At 35.0% G+C, this 22,222-nt stretch overlaps 2 protein-coding genes across 2 annotated transcripts; one reads left to right on the plus strand and one right to left on the minus strand.

The window, feature by feature from the left end:
- Window positions 1–443: 443 nt before the first annotated feature.
- mcm3l (MCM3 minichromosome maintenance deficient 3, like) lies at window positions 444–10,674 on the plus strand (the record flags this gene model as incomplete). The annotated part of the gene is made up of 17 exons (XM_079831209.1): window positions 444–515; window positions 605–717; window positions 840–1,048; window positions 1,327–1,457; window positions 2,556–2,794; window positions 2,869–2,977; window positions 3,157–3,310; window positions 4,366–4,497; window positions 5,031–5,239; window positions 5,332–5,506; window positions 7,131–7,257; window positions 7,357–7,507; window positions 7,630–7,770; window positions 8,184–8,275; window positions 8,346–8,437; window positions 9,984–10,059; window positions 10,476–10,674. 17 exons carry the CDS (start codon window positions 444–446, stop codon window positions 10,672–10,674), a joined length of 2,421 nt encoding a protein of 806 aa, XP_079687335.1.
- Window positions 10,675–11,077: 403 nt separating this feature from the next.
- Window positions 11,078–22,166, minus strand: mep1ba (meprin A subunit beta a; the record flags this gene model as incomplete). The annotated part of the gene is made up of 13 exons (XM_079830766.1): window positions 11,078–11,331; window positions 11,414–11,599; window positions 14,005–14,472; window positions 15,925–16,140; window positions 17,872–18,024; window positions 18,165–18,383; window positions 18,513–18,691; window positions 19,765–19,882; window positions 20,041–20,119; window positions 21,577–21,620; window positions 21,701–21,760; window positions 21,863–21,881; window positions 22,110–22,166. 13 exons carry the CDS (start codon window positions 22,164–22,166, stop codon window positions 11,078–11,080), a joined length of 2,052 nt encoding a protein of 683 aa, XP_079686892.1.
- Between the last annotated feature and the right edge of the window lie 56 nt (window positions 22,167–22,222).

A 22,222-nucleotide genomic window follows, 5' to 3' on the forward strand; every position in this document is an offset into this window, starting at 1 on the left:
TGTAGCCTAGTGTGGGGGTTATTCCTAAAAGAAACACTACTGCGTGTAACTTGGCATTTCACAAGTGCTACATTCATCTGTTCTTCCATTGTTTTGGTTCAAGCAAGCGGTGCACTTAAAGAGATAGATGGCTTACATTTATTGTGCTCAGTGTGACATAGCTCTTTACAAGGAAGACACTTTTATTAAATGTATTTACGTTCAACAGTTAGCTGGAAGCAGCTAGGTCTCTGCAGTTGTATAATTGAGAATCTGAGACTGAATAGATTAATGAGCCTAATTAACATAATTGATTAGCAGGCCTGTGGCCCAACCTGGTTTCCCAGACAGACGTTTGGCTGTCCTTTTATGTTTGTGTGTTTGATTTTCCATGTTGAATTGCAAATTATTTGATATTGTAGATGTTGTAATGTATGTGCTGACGCGAGTGTAGGCTAGTAGAAATGGAATCTGGGCTAGAGGACCTTGAGCTGAGAGAGTCACAGAGGGAATACCTGGACTTTTTGGATGATGATGTGAATTATTTTTATTCTGTGTCTTTCTGTGTTTGACCTGTTTGTTTTGTGTAAACACTTTGTTACTTTAAATCTTTTGTCATTTACAGCAAGACCAAGGTATTTATCATGAGAAGGTCAGGAGGATGGTGTCCGAGGGCCAGTGTCGCCTTATTATTAACGTTAATGACCTGCGACGAAAAAGTGAAAAACGAGCTAAAGAGTGAGCATTATTTAAAAAATTCTCATTTTATTTTAGCACAATTTTCTCATGTCATGAAGTACTTTGGCCATTAATTTGTCCCTGAATCTTCTGACATCTGATTAATGGTCTCTTCTCAATAGATTACTGAAGAATGCTTTTGCTGAGCTGGTGGCGTTCCAAAAAGCCCTAAAGGACCTTGTGGCTTCAATAGACACCACTTACGCTAAGCAGTTTGAAGAGTTCCACGTTGGTTTTGAGGGCAGCTTTGGGAGCAAACATGTGTCTCCACGTACTCTAAGTGCACGCTTTCTGGGAAATCTTGTGTGTGTGGAAGGCATTGTGACCAAATGTGAGTAGGATTTATTTCGTTTTACAAATGATCATTTGTTAATTTTAACTCTAGGCCTACTTTTCTTTTCAAATAGTAAAAAAAAAAATTTGTTCCGTATCTCAGATCCTGATTTTTAGATTGACGTGTTTAGGGTCGAGCTATGGATTCACACTTTTAGTGTAGATCTACTGTATGATGTGATGTGCATGTTTATTCCACCTCAGTGGTCATTATGCTTTTATAGTATGTTAAACAAGCAGTTTTTTTCTCATTTGTCATTTTGATTTGATCTGTAGGTTCCTTGGTCAGGCCCAAGATAATGCGTAGTGTCCACTATTGTCCAGCCACCAAGAAAACCCTGGAACGAAAATACACTGATCTTACCTCATTGGATGCTTTTCCTTCCAGTGCCATCTATCCAACCAAAGTTAGTTATTTTTGTATGGATTATTATTTTTATTTTTTTTTCTTATTTATTTATAAATTTTATTTATTATAACTATTAAATTAATTTAAACTATTTATTAAATGGTTTATTTATTTGTGTATTTATAAACTATATTAAACAATTTTTTAAAGTATTTCACAAAACAATAAATGGTTAAATATATTTATTTATAATGATTTAACTATTTATTACAATTATTAACTGTTTCATTTACCTATTTAACAAAATAATGCATGCATGTATGTATTTATTTATAATGGTAATTTAACTCATTTAAAATATATTTATTAAACTGTTTATTTGCATATTTATAAAATGTATCAAACTATTATTCTATTAAACAGTTAAATTAAATGGTTAAATTTATTTATTAAACTTTATTTGCATATTTATAAAGTAAATTGTGGATCGTTATTTAGTTAAATTTAAAGGTTAAGTATATTTATTTATAGTTGTTTAACTATTTATTATAATAATTAACTAGTTTATAAGCAAATAAACTATGTTAAACTATTTTACCGTTTAATTTCCCTATTAAAAAAAAACATAAATAAATTCATTTATAATTTTAACTAGTTTACTAATTTATTAAGCTACAAATATGCAAATAAAGTGTATTAAACTATTTAACAAAATAAGTTAAATATATTTATTAGATTATTTAATATTTAACCAATTAAACTGTTTAGTAAATTTAGTTATTCGACTATTGAAATAAATAATTAACAAATTGTTCTACAAAACTAATGCAAAATTAAATGAATAACTTTAAATAAAATGTATGTACTAAACTATGTATTTATTAAATGTAACAATTTAACTAATTGCATTTATTTAATGATATAATTAATATACAGTTTAAGGTATTTCATAAATTAAATGTTTTATATTTTTTTACTTAAACCTGAAGGTGTGTTTCTGTAACAACATCTTTTGTTGGTCCTGTAACCCATTCCTATCATAGAAATATGGATGTTTATCCAGGAGCATGTCCTAGTTGGCAAAATCCCAGTAAATGACCATGCCGTGATAACCGACTTGGATCACAGAATCACAAAACAAATCTTGCATTTATAGGATGAAGAAAACAATCCTCTGGAGACGGAGTTTGGGCTGTGCTGCTATAAGGACCACCAGACGCTGACCCTTCAGGAGATGCCTGAGAAAGCCCCTGCGGGACAGCTGCCACGTTCTGTCGACATCATTGCGAATGATGACCTCGTTGACCGGGTGAAACCAGGTGACCGTGTGCAGATTGTAGGGGTCTACCGTTGCTTGCCTGCGAAACAGGGTGGCTTCACCTCTGGGACCTTTAGGTGTGTGTTTATTTGAACTTTCCATGAACGGGGTTGAAATTATGTCCTCAGATGAACTTCTTGATTCTTTGCAGAACAATCCTGTTGGCTAACAATGTGAAGCTCATGAGTAAAGAGATTGTGCCGACGTTCTCTGCAGATGATGTTGCCAAAATCAAGAAGTTTTGCAAAGCTCATGCTAAAGTAAGAAAGAGACACATTTACCTGAGCTTTATTTACTAAATGATTTATTTTAAACTTGGCTGCAATTCTCAAACTAGACCAGAGTACTAGTCTAATGGTTTCTACATTGTATTTAGGCTTGCAATGCTTTTGTGAAATGCAGCCCTGATCAGTTTCATCAGATTATTCGTCTGTTTCAGGATGTCTTTGAGCAACTGAGTCGTTCTTTGGCTCCCAGTATCCATGGCCATGAGTACATAAAGAAGGCCATTCTGTGTCTGCTGTTGGGAGGCAATGAGACCAACCTGGAGAATGGAACACGCATCAGAGGAGACATAAATATTCTGCTCATAGGTTTGTGATGTTTATGATTATGGTTTTGTGAAAACGTATAACAGAAAAAATCTTCAAAAATCTTGAAGTTTATTAACAGGTGTTCGAAACGTCACCTTTGTCTGAGTCCTTTAATGAGTTAATAAATATTAGTTAATGATACGTTTATGAACACTTTTTTTTTGGAGCTTAGGTGTGCCTTAGGTGTGTTTTTTTTGTTGTTTTTTTTTCTTTTCTTTTTTCTTTCTGTTTAATTTTTTTTCCTTGGCCGACCACCCTTTGAGCAGTCTGGCAGTGAGCATGCTTTTGTTTTGTGAAAATGTATAAAATGACATTTATCTAGTTAAAAGTTAGAGCTTTTAACTATTTTTTTTTTTTAACTTTTATAATCTAGTTAGAAGAGCACAAAGTCTGGATTTTTGCAGAGTTTATTTTAATTTAAATGTGTTTCTAGGGCCATATCGGGTGTTTTTTTTTTTTATTAATTTATTTTAAGTTATTTAATCTATATTTATATAATTTCAATTATAGATTAAACTTCAAAATAAAATGTATTTCTACAAATTTAATAATTTACATTTACTTATTGTTATTTTACATTTAATCTATATTATACATTTAATATTTGATAAGTTAAATTGTTTATTATATACAATTTATTTATATAAATTCTTATTAATTTATGGAATAAATAAGAAATACAATTATATAAAAATATTACATGAGTATAAATATTAAACCTAGATTAAATTTATAATAAATATTACGTTTATATTAATATGTAAATTAAATAAATGCATAATAATTGATAAAGAACCACTGCTGTTCTCCTCATGCCAGAGTCTTGTATCTCTTAAACACACGGTGTGTTATTTCTCTTAGGAAATTTGATCACTCCGCAAATGCTTTAAAGAAACACTGGAGTCAACATTATATATTCATATGATTAAACCTTTATTGTGTAAATGGATTGTATTGAATTTATGGATTTTATTAGCTTGAATAAAAACTTATTTATTTATTCCTAAGTAATTTCTGGCCCCATAAAGCAGTGTTTTTAATTTGACTGTTTTCAGGTGATCCTTCAGTTGCGAAGTCTCAGTTGCTGCGGTACGTTTTGTTCACGGCTCCAAGGGCAATTCCCACCACTGGACGAGGCTCATCTGGGGTGGGTCTGACAGCTGCGGTCACAACTGATCAAGAGACGGGTAACGCTTTTAACATTTGTTGACAAGTACACATGCATACACGGGCATTTAATAATTTTTGACTTTTCAGTCTGAGTTAAATCTCTTTTTTGGCTCAATTTATCTGTAAAAGAAAACATGCCTAATAATTCTGCACACCTGAATATAAGGTGTTTTTCATTTCCAGCCTTCATGAACAATTATATATCACTTATACATTATTAAATACTAAATTAATAGTAGTTATTAGGATTACTGTGGTTTGGAATTGGTCAAAAGTGCCTGGAAAAGAAATATGATCAGAAAATCAACATGCCTAATAATTCTGCACACAGTGTATGTTCACCCCCAAAAGAAATACATTTCTAGACAAAAGTCTAAGATGAATCATTTCACTCTTGGAAATGTTCTTGACTCAGTAGTCACTTTCTATTCCTGCAAGTGTGCAACTTTTTTTAAATCATACATTTAAATCTGACAACAATGGCTTCTTAATTTGCATTATAAGGTAGAAAGAAATCTGTGAAGTGCATTTTATCCTCTGGCTAATCCAGGTGAGCGTCGTTTGGAGGCCGGAGCCATGGTTCTTGCTGACAGAGGTGTGGTGTGCATTGATGAATTTGATAAGATGTCTGACATGGACCGAACAGCCATCCATGAGGTGATGGAGCAGGGTAGGGTCACCATTTCCAAAGCTGGGATTCAGGCGAGGCTTAATGCTCGCTGCAGTGTGTTAGCTGCTGCTAACCCAGTGTATGGAAGGGTAAATATTGACTATTGGCTTGACCTGGTAAAATATATAGTGGTAGTTGCTTTGCCTTAGTTTCTAATAATCCCACTGTATTCTTCACCCAGTATGACCAGTATAAGACCCCAATGGAGAACATCGGGCTCCAGGATTCCTTGCTTTCCCGATTTGACCTGCTCTTCATTGTTCTGGATCAGATGGATCCAGATAGCGATCGGGAGATCTCGGAGCATGTGCTGCGGATGCATCGTTACAGAACGCCGGGAGAGCCGGAGGGAGCAGGTGAGACTCGACTCATGGGTGTAGCTTTACATTTGAGCGATGGAGAGGGAGGGAAATTGCCTGTGGAAAATTATTTCTTTAGAAAGCATGGTAATTTCTATTAAAGTAAACGTGGATAAATAAATAAATCTCCACCAGATGTAACAAATAAACACGATTGAATATGTCTGTCTGTGCCGTTATTTGATTTGAAATAAAAATAAAAATACATTTATTAGATAGTTAAAACCATAACACTGAATCAAACGGGTTAAGTAAAATAATGTAACCTATGAATTTTAGAAAAAAAAACTAAAATGAAAACTTAATTTGGTGAATTTTAATTTTTATTCCACTTAAAGGCAAGAATTTATTTTTGTTAAATTTTTCCACTGAGACCCCACCGAGGGTGAATATTTGAATATTGTTTTTGCATTATCAATTATTTTATAATTTAATATTCAATATTTTGTAAAATATTGTAGTAGTGGTATTGGTAGTAATTAATGTAAATTGTGTTTTAAACCAATGCGATTTCACAATTAATATTTAATATATAATTTAATTTATAAATATTTTCCAATAGATATTTTAAATTCTATATTTTCATACGATGTGTGCGCGTGTACTATTATATTATATTCTCTCTCTCATGTGTGTGTATATATATTACATGTTATATATACATGAGAGAGATAGAATATAATATACATATATAAAATATACATATATAGTGTGTGTAATGTTTGTATGTATGTGAGGGAGAATGAGAGAATATTATAATGCAATATCAATTATAATTTTATAATTTAATATTCAATATTTTGTAAAATATTGTAGTGATATTAGTAATTACAATATATTAATGTAAATTGTGTTTTAAACAAATGCGATTCCACAATTAATATTTAATATATAATTTAATTTATAAATATTTTCCAATAGATATTTTAAATTCTATATTTTCATATGTGTGTGCGTGTACTATTATATTATATTCTCTCTCTCATGTGTATATATATTACATGTTATATATACATGAGAGAGATAGAATATAATATACATATATAAAATATACATATATAGTGTGTGTGTGTGTAATGTTTGTATGTATGTGAGGGAGAATATGAGAGAATATTATAATGCAAAATAAAATGTATAAAAATATATTAAAATAAAAAGCCTCTTCAAGACTTGAAATTCAAATAAAAACAGAGTAAAAACAAGAGCTTAAAACATTTTATAAACTTAAATTTAAACTATCATATTTTTAAAAAATGTATGAATGTGAATAACAAACTAAATGGTCCATTCCCTTGTTCCATTTAAGATTGATATAAAATGCATTATTGAGCTCTAGTTTTTTTTTACTCATTTAAAATTAATTAATAATATGAATATGTAAGGATTATTCAATTCAATATGATGGAATTTTACTATTAATTTTAAATGCGTGAATCTACTTTAAAAAATACTTTTTTAAATTTTTGTGTACACTCAAACGTTGCGTTAATTTCTTAAATTCAGCCTGTGCATCACTTGGAATGTCTCATGGACCACAGTTTGAGATCTGATGTGGACCACGATCTTCAGTTTTCAGCTTTAGACAGCTGTTGATCTCATTCTGTCATGTCTACACCAACAGCAATGCCACTGGGAAGTACAGTAGATGTATTCGCCACAGACGACCCAAACATCACAGAAGCAGCTGAGCAGGAGCTACAGATCTATGAGAAAAAAGACAATGTCCTGCATGGCCACAGGAAGAAAAAGTACGTATTTCTTCACTTAGGTTTAAAATCTACCTTTAAAGTAGTCCGTCTACCATAATCCATTGGGTTTTTGTGGTTCTCATCATAATCATTTGAAAGGGAGAAGATTGTTACCATGGAGTTCATCAGGAAGTACATCCACGTTGCTAAGATGGTGAAGCCAGTCCTGACACAGGAGGCGTCGGACTACATAGCAGAGGAGTATTCCAGACTCCGGAGCCATGACCAAGTCAACAGTGAATCTGCCAGGGTCTGTAGAGCCCATACAACAAAGTCTTTGTATATAAATGGATACGTTCATATTACACATCATACTATTATTACTCTGGAGTTGCTTGGTTTGATATAGACCGACTGTGTCCATTCCCACAGACGATGCCTGTGACTGCTCGAGCTCTGGAGACCATGATTCGACTGTCTACAGCCCACGCCAAGGCCCGTATGAGTAAAACCATCGATCTGGGAGATGCAGAAGCTGCACTTGAACTCATGCAGTTTGCTTATTTCAAAAAGGTATACAACTGTTCATATCCAGAACTGATAGTAGTTCATTGTCATTTGCGTTTAAAGGAACACGCCGACTTATTCACCGTATCCTCCAGAGTTAGATAAGTCCATACATACCATTCTCCTCTCCATGCGTGCCATAACTCTGTCTGACGCATCCACCGCTAGCCTAGCTTAGCACAAAGACAGAAGGTAAATGGCTCCAGCTAGCCTACTGCTCATTAAGTGACAAAATAACGCCAACATTTTCCTATTTACATGTTGTGATGTGTATAGTTACATCGTGTACTAAGACTGATGGAAAATGAAAAGTTGCAATTTTTTTTTTTTCTTGACTGGGGGGGATACGGTGAATAAGCTAAAGTCCCAAAAAGTCGGTGTGTTCCTTTAACATACTGTGTTTTGGGATGACTTTGTAGATTCTGGAGAAGGATAAGAAGAGGAAGGTACCTGAGGACTCTGAGATGGACGTCACGCAGAGCCAAGAGACAGAGAGTCAAAGGAACCTTAGGTCAGTGTGGATGGGACTACAGTAAAATCGAATGTTTGAAGTTGCAGATGTGAGCTGATTCTGTCTACAGGAAGCGTTCTCGCATCTCAAAAGATGATGATGTGGAAATGACCCAGGAAGGAGAAGACTCTGATCCTTATGATTTCACAGAAGATGAAAACAGTAGGTCAACTGATTCAGTTTGACTTTCTCAGTTAGTTTTGCTATAAACCAATGCAGGTTCTTGTTCAGTTATTGTACTAAATGTCAAACCCAGATAATGTTTTTCCTCTACACTAAATTTTAACCCTATAAAGCCCCACTCTATCATGTGTTACGTAAATTGTAAGGTCTCTAAACTTTCAACATGATTAAAACGTTGCTGAAAAAACTGTTTTACAAAATCTTCTATGTTCCTTCTGTTGTTTGATTGATAGTACATACTTTTTTGTAAGTAAAAGGCCTTTTAGTATAATTCTAAAAACACCCCCTTCACATTGTATTTTTGCTCTGACTCTGATTTTTCTAAAAATTGATGTATGGATAATCATGTTTAAAGGATTAGTTCACTTTAAAATGAATATTACCCCATGATTTACTTACCCTCAAGCCATCCTAGGTGTATATGACTTTCTGGTGTTTAATGAATATCCTGGCTCTTCCAAGCTTTATAATGACAGTAAACGTTTTATAATTTAAAACTTTATAAAGTAAAATATCTAGCTTCCGCCAGACCGCCTTCCATATTCAACTTAAGAAAAAAAGCATAAGTGTTTTGAACTGCGAGAGGCGTTTCACTTTCTGCGTAAGTTGAATACAGAAGGCGGTCTGGCGGAAGTTAGATATTTTACTTTATAAAGTTTTAAATATGGATATTTTTCTTACAAAAACCCATCGATTGGCTTCAGAAGGCCTTTATTAACCCCCCCGGAGCCGTGTGGAGTATGTTTATGATGGATGGATACACTTTTTTTTTAGCTTCAAACTCGTGAGCCCCGTTTACTGCCATTTATAAAGCTTGGAAGAGCCGGGATATTTATTAATCTAACTCTGATTGTATTTGTCTGAAAGAAGAAAGTCATATGGCTTGAGGGTGAGTAAATCATTGGGTAATTTTCATTTTAAAGTGAACTACCGGTAATCCTTTAAATGTCAGATTGTTTATTTGTAGATCGCTCAATCGTTATATCATTGCATGCATTATATGTTTGCCCTTACACAATAAAAAAACTACAGACCTTTAATCATCAAATCATATAACTATAAGCATTTAGATATCCAAGACATTATCAGGATATATAGAGTGATAACTAGTATTTATATACAAGTTATTTTATGCAAGTAGTCTGATATACTGTTATAAATTTTATTGATTTACATTACAAGCTATCAGAAATTAATCTTACTTTTTGGCCATAAAATATCAGCAACTGCACTAGATTTTGCATGTTTTTGTTCAGTTTGATCTCTGAATAAAACTGAGGTGTTTCCTCCTCTGTGAGCTCAATATTCGTATATCATACTATATGAGCCATAAAAGCCTGATGCATCAAATATGATACTCAGCAAAAAATAGATACACTCTAAAGGCTTAAACTGTTAAAAAAAACATTGCCTGACTTATTTCTTATGTAAAGCGTTACAGGGTTAATATTTTTGAATATATTCAGTGGCATTATACATTTGAGACTCGTTCTGATGATGATGATGATGATGATTTTGATGACAGCTCAGCCGAGTCAGAAGAGCAAGCCTGCCTCTCAGAGGAGCAGTCAGAGGAAGAAGGTTGACATCAGTCAGGACAGGTACAACAGAGTCCTCATCATTTTCAGATATCCGATTTTGGCCTGTGCGAATAAAGTGTGTGTGGATTTTTTTACATAGTTTGCACTACACTGATACAATTATTCCACCAGATTACACTAGGAGAATCTCTCATTCTCATCTCCAAATCCACTGTGGAAAACTGTCAAAGTGATAGCTCTGTTTTTTTTTTATTATATTTAAGAAAGTATGACAAATATTGTCGGTTCCTTTGTCATCGTTCTCTGACCAACTTGCTAGCAGCAATGTAGATCTTAATAATAAAATGGAATTGAGTTGTACTACTTTTGTGTTTCTACTCCCTCATGAGTTTTATATTTTGTCAATTCAGTAGGCTAACTGCACATTAGATATGCTTTTGACAGCCTTTCATGTGACCTTTTGCAACAATTTCTAGATTGAAAGTCTTCAAGGCGGCTCTACTGAAGGCCTTTAAGGTGACCCGGTCTCAGTCTGTGGCAGTGCCTGATCTTCTGACTCACATTAACAAAGGCCAGGATGATGAGTTTGACCAGAATGAGATTGACCTTCTGCTGGAGCGCATGCAGGATGACAACCAGGTCATGGTATCTGAGAATGTGGTGTTTCTCATCTAAAGGATTGCCAATAGACAGCTGCAGCTTTTGCAAATTCAGAAATTTAACATTGCAATTATTTATATTCCAGCACTTTTGTTACAGACTGTAAAAAATATCAATAAATTGTGTGAGCATTAATGGTTGTGCTTTTTTTTTTTTTTGTTGATCAAGTGCGTTTTAATTTTTTTATTCTTTTCGAATTGAGTCATATCAATTTTAAAGGCAAGTTATGATTCGGTAGATCCGGATTCCAGATTCCAGAAAATAATTGTCTCCATTGAGGCTTCTTGATATATCCTGATGGTATTAGGGCCTGCTTTTTAGTCCAATGGACATTTGGTGTTCTGTAAGAGAAAATTCAGTATAGTAGGAGTTAATGCATTTTAATGGTTCAGTTATCAGGTGTGGAAGGAGAACTGAATTAGGTATATGGACACTCACAACCATCTGTCCTCTCTGGCTCAATCTCTCTGTCTCTTTCCATCTGTCGTCTTCTCCTTTGCACATAGAACAGTGCACTCGCAACAAGACCAAGCAACATGACAGCTGCCACAAAGATGCTTACTGCCACTGTTGTCGTAGAGCTTCCATTGGAGTCCTCAATCTCTAATCGCAGATCTCTTAATTCTGGTTTCTGAAACTCTCTTGACTGAGGCTTTAAAAGTCCAGTCACATCTATTGACAAAGTTAAACATTCAAGTCATTTTCTGTCATATTTCACAGGAATGGAATAAAAAAAAACTTGCAGCTCGCAAACCTTCAAGGGAGAGGAGGAAGATGACATCATCTCCTTTAATGAAGCTCCGACTCTTCAGGCGATCATGTGTGATGTAATTGCTGGTACCAGAACCAGGTCCCCGGTAGAATGAATTGCCATCCGAGTCAGTGACTCGACTGCCTACTTTTCGTGGGTCATCCCAGAAATACTCCACATTACCCATGGCTGCAGAAAGAGAGATGCTATTTATAAAATGTATTTTCTTGTCATTTATCTCTAAGGCTACGTCTACATTAATCCGGATAGATTTGAAAATGCACGATTTTTTTTTTACTTTTTCCCATTTTTGTCTTGTGAAATTGAGCTTTTTGAAGATTTTCCTAAGTGGATAAATCTGAAAACGTTAGTGTGGACTGTGAAAATGGAGGGATTCGAAAACGATTACGGATGCTTAGTCATGTGATGCATATTGTACCCACAGATATCTACACTGTAAACCTGAATAAGTTGGCAAAACTCAAAAAATTTAGGTAATCAGTTACAATCAAAATCTTAGTTAAGAAATTCAAAGTTTAAGTAGGCAGAACTGGCAGATTTTTTTGTAGCCTACTCATACATTTTAATTGCTCTTAATTTGAAATATTTCAGTAAGCCAATTCATACATTTAACTTTTAACTCATGTAATCTCAATTTAAATTTTTTAGTAGTTGGCTTTAAAAGTGGTTAGCTTTAACTTGCTAATTCAGTAAATGCTAACCTGATAATTGGTAACGATAGCAATTGCTGAATGAGTACAGCAATGTGAAACATTTAACATGTATCTGTCCTCAAACCAAGCTCTTGCTTCACTTGTCACCATGATGGTAACCCCCGACAAAACCCAACATAACCCAGAGCTGCCAACTCTCACGCATTGGCTGTGAGACACACGCATTTGAATGGTTTCGCACGCTCACACCCCTGGTTTCTCACGCTGAAGTGTCAACCTGGTCGGTCAAATGCCTGAAAGATGAGTTTATAGAACTACCAGTTACCAGCTACTTGTTATCGACTATGGTAGTTATGCTTTCAGTGAGGGGGTTCAAGATAAATGTGCAAATAAATAGGCTACGGCGGCGTAGTGCGACCAAAAGCTACATTCCGGAAGTGGTGCGGTGTGACGCTCAGCTCAAATCTCACGGCCCAAGCGAATGCTCCACTCATGAACTGCGCGCTCACCAGTAAAACAACGTTCGCTCAAATCTAGTTCTGACATGAAATTTGCCTGTATTTGTTGTAGCTATTTTGTTTAATATTTATGTTTAAATATTAGCCAGTGCTATTTTAAATTTCATCTTGGCTATTATAAAAAGTGCATAGACAAAGTCAAAGACATAGGGTCAGAAATGATTTTTAATTTATTTAAAGTTCATTTCGTTTTGTATAAATTGTAGCCTATCTTAATTTTAATCAGTGTTCACTTTGCAGATGAACTGGAGCGCGTCTCAAATAAACCCAAACTCAGCTAGCCTACTTGCCTCACAGACATGAGAAGTAGGCCTATAGAAAGCTTGAAATGTTCATTTTTAAACGAAACAATTCGAAACGAAAATAAATAGTCAAGCAAAGCCAGGCGAGCATTCTCGAGTAGATTGGTACGAACGCATCTGAAAAACAGCGGTGCAGAAGGAGCTGATGCAGGGAAAGTGCATGATACAATTTGTCCTAAACATGACACATGTTTTATATTGAGGGCTTCAAAATAACTGGTAAGATATTTCACATGTATAGTTTAAAGCAGCTTGCCCTTTCAGATGCTCTGAGAGATAGGCTGACAGATATCTTAACAAATAGCCTACTTGCGGTGGTTGTGGTGAGATGTGGTGCTTTCCTCAGTGCATAACTTACATTTCACATTATATTCTCCATCTGTAAATGTTAGAAAGTCGTGCAAATATGTCCATTTTGCTGTCTGGAGAGGACGAGCTTCTGCAAGTGAATCTCCGCTAAAATTCTAAATTTTGGTTGGCCCCACCAAATCTCACTCCAAGATTTTTCATAAAGTTGGCAGCTCTGATAACCGACACTTCTAAATTAGCATAGCAAAACATTAAACACTACTAAATCTCCCACTTACATTTTTCTTGCACAAAAAAATATTATATAACACTCTCTCTTACTTTAGCATTTACTCTCTCTTTCGAGTGTCATGGCAAAGTATGCTGGGAAATGGAAATCCCAGCCCAGTTTCAGATAAATTTAAGTTTGCCTAAGTTTACATTTTGTTTAAAAGAAAAGTTGTTTTAAATGAAAAGGTTATAAAACTCGAAACGATTAAACAATTCAGATTACTTAAAACGTGTCAATTTGGTGAACTCAAAAGAAAAGAATATGTGATTTTTTATAACATTTTATGCATGCGCAGAAAGATGATTTAAGTGTTTTCCGACGTTTCAGTGTGGATGAGAAACTCATTGAAAACGCTAGTGTGGACGGAGAGCGTTTGGAAATGAATATTCAGTTTACAAACAAATCCAAATTAATGTAGATGTAGCCTAAATAATCTGGAACCATGTAGAAGCATTTATGGCTCATAAAATAGCCTAATATGTGCTGTTTTCATGCCTCCCCAACTATGTTTATATCTTACAGTCAGTGGAGGACTTGGTTGGATCAGTAGTCATCATCCTCATGTTGTTCATGCGGTGTTGGATGTCTGGATTCTGGTCCATCAGCTCCATGGATGCCTGTCGCCATGGACACGGCCATTTGAGATCATCATCATAAGGTCCAGAGGTCAAGTGAAGGTAGATTGCCATTTTATCTGGGCTATCCTTCACGCCATTAATGTACAAACCAATCTGAAATGAGTAACCATCTGGGGATAGGAAGCGGGGGCTGTAGGTTTTAGCGCCGACAGCAGTTGTAGCAAGAAGACTGGTAAAATCACGAATACGCCAAGTGTACTGAGGACACTGGGTCTCTGAAAGGTTGATGTCGTCCAGAGACAGACCACCCTTTGATGCATCTCTTCCTTTAACTCCTTCAAACACCACTCTGAATTTATCAGAGACATCTAGCGTCACATGGTATAGTTCCCAGGAGTCTTTAAGTCCACCTAAATAGTACAAGTATACATTACGTTAGCCTAAAAATGTATCCTTAAGGTGTGGTCACTAAAGTTGCTCTCAAACAAAGCACATTTAAGGTGTGGTCACATTATGTCCATAAAAATGTCCACTGTCAATAGTGATAGATGTGCTTAAAGCGCAGAATGTAATTTCACCAAGTGCAACGTGTTCCTGGATCAACATCTTTGTTGATCCTGGAAAAAACATTTCAAACAACCAATCCGATTTGAGGGACAAGTTTACAGTTTACGTCAAGTTTAGACTTAAAATCAGGGTTAGTTAGATGTGTTCCTGACCTTGGTCAACATATTTTGTTGATCCTGGAACAAAATTCCTTTCCGAAAATGTATTCCTAACCATATCCCTACCCCTAGCCTAACCGTGCCCATAAGTTATCCCTAAAATCATAGGGAAATGATTGGTGAATAACACTGATGTAGAAGCACCTAACCCTGGTTTTAAGCCTAAACTTGACATACACTGTAAACTTTTCCCTCAAATCTGATAGGTTGATTGGAATTTGCTATAAAGCAACTCACAAAGAAATCCCCTTTAAACCAAGAAGCTTTCTGTTGGTCAAGGCGTTGAATTCACATGACCAACTTGAACACGAGCGGAAAAAACCTTTTCGGTGTGGTCATGTTAGTAAAATTTTAAAATGTTCACTGTCAATAGTGAGAGATGTGCTAAAGCGCAGAATGTGATTTCACCAAGTTCAACATGTTCAACATGTTCTGGAACAACATTCCAATCATTCGGATTTGAGGGACATGTTTACAGTTTACGTCACATTTAGACTTAAAATCAGGGTTTGGTGTTTCTATATCAGTGTTATTCACCATTATTCACCATAATTTCCCTCTGATTTTAGGGATAAGTTACGGGAAGGGTAGTAGCAGCACGTCCTGATTTTGCTGAGTTAGATGTGTTTCTGGGTCAACATATTTTGTTGATCCTGGAACAAAATTCCCGTCGAAAATTCCTAACCCTATCCATATCCCTAACCATATCCATAAGCTATCCCTAAAATCAAAGGGAAATGATAACACTGATGTAGAAACAACTAATCCTGGTTTTAAGCCTAAACTTGACAACTGTAAACTTGTCCCTCAAATCTGATTGGTTAATTGGAATGTCGTTCCAGGAGCAATGATGTTGATCAAGAATGTTGTACTTGGTAAAATTAGGTTCTGCTAAAAAGCAGCTCACACCAAACTCTCTTTCAAAGCATGCAGCTTTCTGTTGGTCATTGAATTCACATAACCAACTTGAACACACATGAAATCTGCGTGTAGAACTGTTTTGCCCTCACGCGAAATTCCCAATTGCGCAGATTCCTATTGGAACGACTGGATTTTGTCTGCAAATTGGTACATGTGACCCCACCTTTAATGGTAAGCAATTATTTATTTGGGGTTTTAAATATTTGTATTTATTACCACTGATCTTCTGAATGAGTCTCAGGTCTCCTTTGGGGTTTTCAGTGGTGTATTCGCGCACCCAGATGTTTAGCTGGTCATCGGCGCCCCCACTGGTGTAATGATAGAACTGCAGGCATTGGGAGCGTCTTTTGGGGTAAAAGAGGCGGCTTTCCAGATAAGCCTTGTCTCCTTGGGTACCCGTGGCTGTGCTGAAATGCATGAAGAACCCAACCCCTGTAAAAGTATAAACTTTATTAGATAATAAACTTCTGAGCCAGTCTTCTCGCTTTCTCACACCTCTTTGAACCTTATAATGGAGTTTAAAGATCATTTTACATATCATTATAACAACCCTTGACAAGAAGAGTAGATAAGGTCAAATAATGATATTTCCTTAGTGTCAGTAAAATATATCTATCATTAAGACCAAAGTACCACCATAATAATATCATAAAAGAGTTATCAATGCAGGATTATGGAGTTATTATAGAGTTATTAAACTTTTTCCACAGTGGTGGTATACCAGTGAACAGACATTGAATAAACAAACATCTCCACGTGATATCGTCCCATTTAAAATAATCTTTTGCCTATCTTGGTATGATGTGATAAGACTGATATGATACATTTCCGTGATAGTTAACATCAGAAATATATGTATATATAAATAACACTACTAAATTAGCTTGTTAAATTAGCTTGGCAAAAAGATGCAAATAGTAGACAACTGACATCAAGTAAACTTTGCAAAAATATTTGCTATGTGAGTGTTATTCACATGCAACCCCAGCTAGCAAAAAATATGTTTTGCTAACATTCCCATTAAGTTATGAAAACGTTAGCCTATTTTTTTAATGTTCCTTGAACATTCAAAATGTCCTGATTTTAAAATGTTTTTATTTTATTATTATTACATTTTTGAACAAAAACGTGAACACAAAGGGAAATCAAGCATTCCGCGTTGGTTCAGGCAGGCCACGTAGTCAAGCTCCGCTATCAGCTGCCCATATCAGCTGATCCGATTCTTATGCACTCAATTGGCAACTCTCAAACAGTGAGCGTATAAGCGTAGCTTCAGTTCAATCTGCCTGATTGGCTGCTTCCACTGCACACTGCTTTGCAACCTACCTCCTCCCCAGCTCCTCCTTAAACTGTGTTTAACTTAATCAATGTCATTCTATTGTCATTGATGCATGCTCTGTTCTCAACGGGGGATTTACGCTGTCCTCCCAGTTTAAAAAAATGTGAGGTTGTCCTCAGAAGCTGCTGCTGTTCCCAGTCTTGGCTTTACATGAAGCTCATGAAAAGGATGGGGGAATTTAGAACAGAGCCATATCGGCAAATGTAAGATTTTGCTAAATATGCCAATAAAGAAATTGACTAAAAGTTTGTCTATGGTGTTTTTGACTTAAGTATACCTGACTGAACTTTCCATTTGATCATTTTGCAAACATTATGGGAACCTAACTTTTGAATTTTCTCTGAAACACGTATTAACATATAAGAACATTATTAAAGAACAGATAACTTTGAACAAACATTCTATTAGCATTACTGGAAGAACAATATGCGAAAAGAGTTGTATGTCGTCCATATAAAATTCAAAAACAGTAGGTTAAAAAGTACCTGGATGACCTACTACTACCTGCCAAGTGCGCATGTGATGAACAGTTTACTATCCCATGAAGTCACAAGAGAGGATTTGTGAATGGCAGTGAAGCGACGTAACTAATCGCAAAGTAAGTTTCAACTACTAGAAACTTAGTAAACTAGTCCCTACTAGACATTATGTGATTTTGGACACAGCTAATCACAACCAATTAGACGATATCTGAGGTTACATTGTGGGGATTTTGAAACAAATAAGATTTCCCAATAGGCAGGGCCGCCAACAGTTATGTTTACATTTTTAAGGTAAAACGTTGTCAGGTTGAATCCTGCTTTTGTATTTAGGAGTGTTTGTACCTTGACATTGACCCAGAGTGGTGTAGTCCGTTTTTGGACCGCCCTCTACGGTTTGTACACGAGCCCACTTAGCATTTCCACCATCTCCCTGGATCATACCACAGATATTCGGTTCCTCAAAGTGACAAGAGTCCAGAAAAGTTGAGGTTTTAGCTGGAAGATATTTTAGAAGGATGTGCATGAGAGAAGTCCATTGGCTGAGCAAGACTTTCTCTAATCAGTCAGAATAATTTAAATATATTTATAAAACATAATGGAGGATTATTCAACCAGTCTCCCATATATAAACTTACTACAATTGTATAGCCTGTTTAGCTTGAGCAGGTCACTGTCACTAAACTCCAAGCGTTGACCAATCACATCCAAGAATTCTGGTATCTTGGTAACGATAGTTGGCTCTTTGTCTTTGTTGAAGGACGTCTTACTGTAGTGCATAACCGAACCGTAATCATAGGGCACACCGAGAGAGCTTGACACCGTTTCATCATATAAATTGAAGTTGTGCTCTTTACCTAAGTGAGAATCAAACCAGGAAATAGTTGCATGTAATAATAGAATATAAAAGTTTGGCAAGACTGATATCACTAAAAAGAGATTTATTATTTGATGGCATGAAACATATGTTTATATTCAGTTATTACCCTCTGTAATCTGGTCCCACACTATGGTGACGTAGTCGTCTCTGTCAGATCTGGACTGCTCGTGCCAGAAACCCAACGCATGCAGAAACTCGTGCTCCACTGTTCCTAAACGGTCACAGTTTGAACCAATTGACAACTCCTGTTTCCCCATCTGTCGATTCCCTACCTTTGAGTAACATCTGGAATAGAGAAAAAAAAAACAGAATTTCACGTTGGTGCAAATATAAAAGCTACTTCAACTTATTCTATACCCAAACCCTAACCTAACCTAACACTCTACAACACTCTCAAAAAAAAAAGAGTACAAAATTGTACCCTTTAAGGTACAAGTGGCCGTCACTGGCGTGGTACCCTTAAGGGTACATTTTTGTACCTAAGTCAGGGTAGGCAAGTTCGGTCCTAGAGGACTGATGTCCTGCAGAGTTTAGCTCCAACCCTACTAAGCCACCACAGTATAAAGCACATGGCTCCCATCATGCATTGCAGCATTAAGTATGTCACTATTGTTGAGATTCATATGATGATTCTTGATACATGTATCTGTGTGCGTCTAAACTTTTTCCCCCTAGAATGTATTTAAAAGAATGTCTGATCTGTGGCAAGAAAGTATTGATGGTGAATATTATTTATTAGCATATTTAATCAGTGTTTGAGTTTAGTGAAACATTTTTCTTCATGACAATTTTTGTTTATGGCTTCTTTTGATTTGAACAGATTGTGTGTTTTGTTAACGCTGTATAAAAAACCACAAACTCACATAAAAAGCCAAAAGTCAAACTGGCCAACTAAATGAAACACTGATCACCATAATGGTGGCCTGTATGACCAATGGTGAACATTTTCAATAAAACATCAACATCTAAACCACATTTAATTCTCAATAAGAGCTTTCTTGCCTACCCCTGCTCTAGTAGAGGAAAACAATGGTATAATTGTACCCTAAGGACCAATTCCCAGAGGAACAAAATTGTACCTCAACTGTACTTTTTTTCTGAGAGTGTACAGAATAATAATACTCTGATAAGAGCTGACAATTGCAAGGTTACTTAGTAGAATGTCTAAAGTAGACCATCAAAATAAAGTGTAACCAGATAATATGGAATACATAAAAATTATTACATTTTTGATTACTTAAATCTATTTTTACTTTTTTCTGTTTTTGTATTAAAAATGTGAGTGCACAATATGTTACATCCATTAATAATGTGGAGAGACTTTTGATTATCGAGTGTAATGTTTGAGGTTTCCTCACCCGCTGCCTTTAAATACAAAAATGTAGTTTGGTTCTCCACCCCAAGGTTTGAAGTCAATACAGGTCTTGAGTCTGTATTGCTCAAATGCTTTCAGTATCACGCCTTTGGCATTGATTTCTGTTGAAAATTACATAAGAATGGGAGAAAGAGCATGTAAAAGAGAGTAAGACAGTGAGCGAGAGTTTTTAAAAGATTATGTTAGAATAATAAAGTCAGATGAAGACCAAAGCATTAATTCAAATGAACTGAATCGGTTGTTTTATAGATTCACTTACCAAGGCTGCTGTCTAGGTAGTACGGCACAGTGGTAGGCCAGCGATACTTTTCACCCAGAATAGTGTTTCTGCCTTCTCCCTGTTAAACACATAGCAAACATGTATTTAGCTTCATCTGCAGATCCTTGAACTTTTTTTATTTTATTTGATGCTTATGTTTATTGCTTGATTTTTACACGTCCTAGATTTTAGTTATAAACCTCTTAAAGGAACACTCCGCTTTTAAAAAAAAAATAGGCTTATTTTCCAAGTTAAACAGTTGAGTTTTACCGTTTTCGAATCCTACGGCTAACTTCCGTAAACATAACCAACGTAATTAACCAAACCAATTTTCAGGTGCTGTGTAGTATCATTGCACCTGCTGCACCCATGAGCACAAAATTCCTTGATTATTACGCAGGAATGACAGTATAGTTATTGGCCTAGAAAATCACAACTTTTCATTTTCCGTCAGTCTTAGTATACGACGTAACTACAGAAGAGTCAAGTTTTAAATAGGAATAATATCGAAACTCTTTGGTCATTTTTGAGTGAGATGCTAACGGTCTAATCAAATTCAATGATCTATGCTAAGCTATGCTAAAAGTGCTACCGCCAGACCCGGAGATCGGTTGAATGGATTAGAAAATGGTAAAAATCAGCTGATTAACTCTTGGGGAGTTGGAAAATAAGCCTATGTTCAAGAAAAAGTGGAGTGTTCCTTTAAAAAACAAACAAAACTGCTCATATATTATTTAGTTTGACATCCTGAGGTTTAAACATTTTCTGAAAGTTAAGCATCTCCTAAATTTTGTTTTGTTTTATAATTTTATTATTTTGTGTTGTGTTGTATTGTTTGTTTGTTTTGTTTATTATTTTGATGTTTGTTTATTGCTTGAAAATGTACATAACTATGTAACTCCTAAATTTCAGTTACATACCTCATAGAAAACTGAAGGCTAAGCATCTCCTAAATTTTTCTTTTTTTTAAATATTATATTATATTATATTATTTTTTAAAAACAAACAAAACAGCTCATATAATATTTAGTTTGAGGTTTTTTAAACATTTTCTGAAGGTTAAGCATCTCTTTTGTTTCGTTTATTTTGTTTTGTCCTATTTTGTTTTGTTTTATTTTATTTTGTGTTTAGTTTTATTTTATTTGACTATTTTGATGTTTGTTTATTGCTTGAAATTTACATAACTATGTAACTCCTAAATTTAAGTTACAGACCTCATATAAAATGTATTTTAAAAAATCTTGTTAAACCTTTTCTGAAGCTATGCATCTCCTAAATATTATTTAGATGTTTGTTTATTGCTTGACAATTTACACAACTATATTTACACGCCCTACATTTTAGTTACAGACCTCACAGAAAATGTATAAAAAATAAAAAAACATCTCATATAATATTTAGTTTGACATCCCAAGGTTTAAGTTAAACATTTTCTGAAAGGTCAAGCCTAAAATGTTTTTCTCTTGACATGTTTCAGATCCTATTTTGTACCCTGTTCATGGAAAGTGCCATGAGAATCTGTTTTATAAAACTGACCTCCTCTATCAGAATGTCTCCTTCCACCAGGTGAAGTCCTGCCTCTGTTGAACAACACAACGGTTACAGCAAAAGTGGTTGTGAAATAATGCTACAGAATTAAAGCGCATATGTTTCCACAAACCTTCATTTATTTCAAATATGTCCTGGTCTTTTCCATTATCTACATCAGTCTCTGTTTTGCCTACAAAAAATAAAAATCCAGAGCATAGAATATAAAAACCTTTAAAATCAAACTGTTTTTTTTTTTTTTTTTTTTTGAAAGAATGTAATTATTGAGACTCACCTGACAGTGAAGATGTTGGCTTTGAAAGAAAACATTCGAGGAAAGTGTCAAAGGTGCACATTAACATTAACAAATTATTACAGTGCAATCCTTGAAATGAAATATCCACAAACCAATTCATCATAAAACTCATTCAGTCTTGAACAGGTTCAATACATTTTAATATAACTAAAGCTGTGCTCTATATGATAATTTGCTTTTGCTTAGCATGCAGCATTCAATATATGATCATCAAAATTGGACTCACCAAACACAGGGCCGTGGTACATAAGAAAAGAATGAGAAATGTATGAAGAGTTGCCATGAGATCGCTTTACTCTGACTTCTTCTCTTCAAAATATCAGTGTTTGTGTGTATTAA

Source organism: Gobio gobio (genome assembly GCF_949357685.1).
Source record: "Gobio gobio genome assembly, chromosome: 12".
Taxonomy (NCBI): Eukaryota; Metazoa; Chordata; class Actinopteri; order Cypriniformes; family Gobionidae; genus Gobio; species Gobio gobio.